Source organism: Monopterus albus, unplaced genomic scaffold (genome assembly GCF_001952655.1).
Source record: "Monopterus albus unplaced genomic scaffold, M_albus_1.0 scaffold367.1, whole genome shotgun sequence".
Lineage (NCBI taxonomy): Eukaryota > Metazoa > Chordata > Actinopteri > Synbranchiformes > Synbranchidae > Monopterus > Monopterus albus.
This window is the reverse complement of record NW_018128247.1, coordinates 156,071-160,763: the sequence shown is the minus strand read 5'-3', so window position 1 is coordinate 160,763 and position 4,693 is coordinate 156,071. Positions and strand designations below refer to the sequence as shown.

The 4,693-nt window shown below is 41.8% G+C and overlaps 1 protein-coding gene across 1 annotated transcript in view; it reads left to right on the top strand.

Annotated features, from left to right (window-relative positions):
• The first annotated feature begins 1,030 nt into the window (after positions 1-1,030).
• cnpy1 (canopy FGF signaling regulator 1) overlaps positions 1,031-4,693 on the top strand; it is a 33,511-nt gene continuing 29,848 nt past the window's right edge. The window contains exons 1-3 of the mRNA XM_020585466.1: positions 1,031-1,507; positions 2,923-3,025; positions 4,344-4,459. Coding sequence (XP_020441122.1) covers positions 2,932-3,025; positions 4,344-4,459 — 210 coding nt within the window. The 5' untranslated portion in view covers positions 1,031-1,507; positions 2,923-2,931. The remainder of the gene's footprint in view (positions 1,508-2,922; positions 3,026-4,343; positions 4,460-4,693) is intronic.

Sequence of the window (4,693 nt, the reverse complement as noted above, 5' to 3'; positions counted from 1 at the left end):
GTGTCTTGAATCTGTGCAGGGTACAATGAAATCTCAAGACTATCAAGGCATTCTGGAGCAAAATGTGCTGCCCAGTGTCAGAAAGCTTGGTCTCAGTCGCAGGTGATGGGTCCTTCAACAGGATAATGACCCAAAACACACAGCTAAAAACACCCAAGAATGGCTAAGAACAAAGCATTGGACTGTTTTAAAGTGGCCTTCTATGAGCCCTGAACTAAATCCTATTGAACATCTGTGGAAAGGCCTGAAACATGCAGTCTGGAGAAGGCATCCTTCAAACCTGAGACAGCTGGAGCAGCTTGCTCACGAGGAGTGGGCCAAAATACCTATCGACAGGTGCAAAAGTCTCACTGGGAGTTACAGAAATCGCTTGATTGCAGTCATTGCCCCAAAAGGTTGTGCAACAAAATATTAAGTTAAGGGTACCTTCATTTTTGTCCAGGCCAGTTTCATTAGTTTGCTTTTTTAAATACTTCTGTTGAACCACAATTCAAAAGCAATGACTGAGCAAATTAGTTAATTTTCAGTAAATTTTTATTTCTTATTATTTTTGTCAGTTTCATGTTATTTCTGTGACCATTGTGAGTTTCTGTTTGTTTAACAGAAGGGTACCAACAATTTTGTCCATATATATATATATATAAACAGAAGGGTACCAACAATTTTGTATGTATATGTGTGTGTGTGTTTGTAGAACCTACAGACATGAATAAATGTAGACACTAATACATGTAAACCAAATTAAAAATGTGGAAATGGCATATTTATCTATCCTTTATTTAGGCATTTTTAAATGTACATTTATTTATTTCTCTGTGTCCCTTTTGGGCCTCCATAGCAGAGGCCATGGTATAAAAATTGCATTTAGTGTAGTGTTAGTAATAAGCTACGTCTTGGTTTTTGAGTAGTTAGCCAGTTTTTGTTATTTAAAAGCATCCTGAGGCACTACCTGAAACACCGTGGCTGCCTGAATGGTCTGTGGAACATGATTGGTTGAACAAGTCGATGGCTGACAGAACGTGGCTCCACCACGGCCGGGCACGTACAGATGCCAACAGATACGTCGCTCACTGCGTGACCTGCGTCAAGCGAGAGAGGAAGCAGCCACAGGGAGAGGAGATGTGAGCTGACTTATCCTTCACGATTAAAGCACCAGTCGTCTCCAGTGGAGTAGTAGAGGGGAAACATGTCACAAAGACTATTTGTACTTAAAAGGAATTACTGCCTACATACAAGCCGCTATCTCAGTCCCCGTGTATCACTCAAATATTACAAATGTCCATCAATAAATATTTTACTTTGAAAGTCACGAGCGGAAAGTGAAAACACGCTGTAGTGTGAATGAAAGCTGTCTGTGGATGAGAGAGATCAGTAAGTTGAGCAGACATTAAGCAAGAAAAGTTGTTAATGACAGCGTATTGTTGTATTCATAACACCGCTGTCACTTGAGTCCAAACGACCCAGCGTCCTCCTGACGTCAGCTGAGGTAGCTTGATCTCCTCACAAGGTAAGAATGCGTTACAGTACGGACCACTAAGCCCTGCTGCGAAATAAAGGAATTTAATTTAGTCTTGCATTTTGTCCAGTGATGATATCGGCAAGAACATAATGAACGCTGTTGTACAGTTTGAGCTGAGTTGAGTTTGACATGACTGTATATCAAATAGCAAATGTTGAAACAAAATATAATTTTTATGATCATCATTGTGTTCAGCTGCCATTATCGGCTGACCAAAGTACGCCAACGGGGGAGGGGGGTGCGTTCAATGAAAAATATGACATTTCATGGGAATAATGTAGTGCTTACTTTTCACAACCTCAGCGAGTATGCCCAAGTGTCAGAAGTGCTTTGTCAAACAGAGATCATGACCCACATCTGCTCTCGAGCACTACAGCACAGGTTTTGGGTGCTGGGGTCCCCTTCAAGCCAGTCCACTAAGGTTATCTCCGAAAGAGCAGGTTGCCACTGTTTCACTGACCTGAGTACACTAGGCTATACTAGCTAGAGTTGCCTCAGGAGTGGAGGAAGTAAGCAATGGCTAAACCATCAAGAGGATCGGAGAGTCTGAAATTGCGCGTGACAGGAACACCTGTCCGCGTGTCTGTGGCAATGCAGGCATGAAATGGTGGCTGAATAATATTTGTCATTAGTTTGTTAGGAGGCTGACTAGTTTAAAAGCATTATTTCAGTAGGCTAATCAACACTAAGAAACAGATGAGGCATACATATTGTACCTGGCTGTGATGTCGTTAAATGATCAAATACCCAGAGGAGACAATCTTAAAGTCTTTAGACAGGTGTTTGACTGGGTGACTGGACCCTGTGAGTGGACAGATAGTGGATTTTTGCTCACTCCATTTAAAGTATTCATTGCCATTGGGATGAAAAGAGAACTTCAGTATATGTAACAAAAAATGCTTCTGAAAAGAATCGCCAACCCTACCTTTAATTTTCTAGTCATATTCTATTCAACGGTTTGTTGGTTGGACCAAAGGGATCCAGGCATTTGTTTTATCTTTGTTCTCACTGCCTGGGTTCTAAATCTACATCACCAAGAGCGGCAGTGAGCAGTGATGGTCCAGCGAACTAGCGTGCGAAGAGAGGGAGTGGTCCTAGCAAAACAAAACAGGTAATGAGAGGACTAAAAGTTATTTTCTTAATTTTTTTCATGACGGTTAAGTTCTAAACACAGGCTTCCTGTCTGCCTTGCTGTGGCCGCTCTGAACTGCAGCCCTCCACTGTCAAACAGACAGCTCATATTATGATGATCAAACTGTCATGGAAATATTGCTTCTAGGTGTAACGGCAACTGAGCTGCCTTGGCGGAGGTTTGCACTCTCTGCGAGCTGTCTAGTTACAATGTGTGTCTAGGGCTACTGTCTAATCAGACTCTCAGTTTGACTGTCTATCTGTCCTGTTAGGTTATCAGTATGGCCTCATGGATTATTCAGACGACTGTGATGATGCTATCGGTCTTCATCAGCAGCAGCCTGGGGAAGAGGGACAAGATGCTCTACTGCTCTGGTAAAACTGTTCTCACTGATGGATTTTATTTGATGTTATTTAAGGAAACAGCACTTCATTTGCAATCCCATCTTTTGGAAGGTTATACAGGTATTATGTTTAACCATGTACCTTGAGCACTGGTGATGATGATGAAAATACACAAAACAGAATGGTTGGGAATTAAACACTGGCAGAAAGGTTTGTAGTTCTTTGAAAATTTTTACTCTTTTCTGAAAAATGTGTATTGATGAGGGTGGCATGGTGGGACAGTGATTGGCGCTGTTACCTCACAGCAGCAAGGTTCCAGGTTTGAGCCCCTGCCGACCTGGCGCCATTCTGTTGTGAAGCTGGCGTGTTCTCCCTGTGCCTGCATGGGTTCTCTCTGGGTACTCCAGCTTCCTCCCACAGTCCAAAGACATGCAGCTTAGGCTGATTGGTGTCTCTAAATAGCCTGTAGGAGTGAGTGTGTCTGTGGTTGTCTGTTTCTAAGTGTCAGCCTTATGATAGACTGTTGACCTGTCCAGGGTGCGCCCGTTTTATACAATGTGCTCTAAACATGTTATGTTATGGCATATTGTTGTTTGTTAACCATGTGACCGGATGTGTTTTTTGTTTTTGGAAGGTTCGGACGGTCAGGCTCTGAGCACACAGTTTTTCTGACCGAGTTATAAGCAAGTAATTTGTCAACCAGGAAACGTTTTTATTTGTATGTTTATTTTTATTTAGTAAACCCTTCGTAAAAACCAAGAACTGGACTGTGGAACTTGTTTATATCGTGTCATACTTACTGCATAAGACCTGCACCGTAAAGCGGCACTAAAGGCTAAGGAGTACCGCTACACACATTTTCAGGTTTGTTTTAATGTTTTCAGTGTGATTTCTGGACAGTGGCAGATAGTGGACTCTCTGATATGAGATAGTTATAACATTGCCAAGTGTTGACCTTGGCAGAGCTGGATGTTTTTAACTTGGATATTGATGTTAGTCTAAAAGCACAATAAAACTTTAATACCTGAGCCTTTGTGCCCAGTAAGATGCCTAAAGATATTAAAATACAATCCAGATGGTAGTAAAACAGATGTTCCTCTTTATTGCTCATTTTCAGCTAGCACTGTGTTCACCCTTAGCACCTGTGTCATGAGTACTGTCAGCTTCATCTCATTTGATAGCTTACTGGACAGAGATATGCTGCTCTCTGTCAGGCTTGTGTGTTAGTCAGTAGTTTATGAACAGTGACAAGCTCACTTCTGGATATCTAGTAGACTTTACTTACCAGGAATAATCTTTTGAATAACTTCATTTAATGTATTTATTAATGTTTACCTGTGTTTCCTAGCATGCAAAGCTATTGTGGATGAACTGAACTACTCAATCAGTCGGGTGGACCCAAAGAAAACCATCAACGTGGGCAGCTTTAGACTCAACCCTGATGGAACCATGACAGACAAAAAGGTAAAGAACGGTGTGTAGGTGAGGATGCTCTCACCTTATCACCCATTTACCTATCTAGTGGAGCTCTTAGTCATACTGTATGTAATAGTTAAAGTATTCTATATGCTGAACCATAGATAACTGCAGCCTTGTCCATTCCACATTAATTCCCACAAGTCTAAAATTCTCTGCCACAGCAGTGCAGTGGCAAATCAACGGGACCCAATACAGGAGCCTCTGAGGACAAAATGCAAA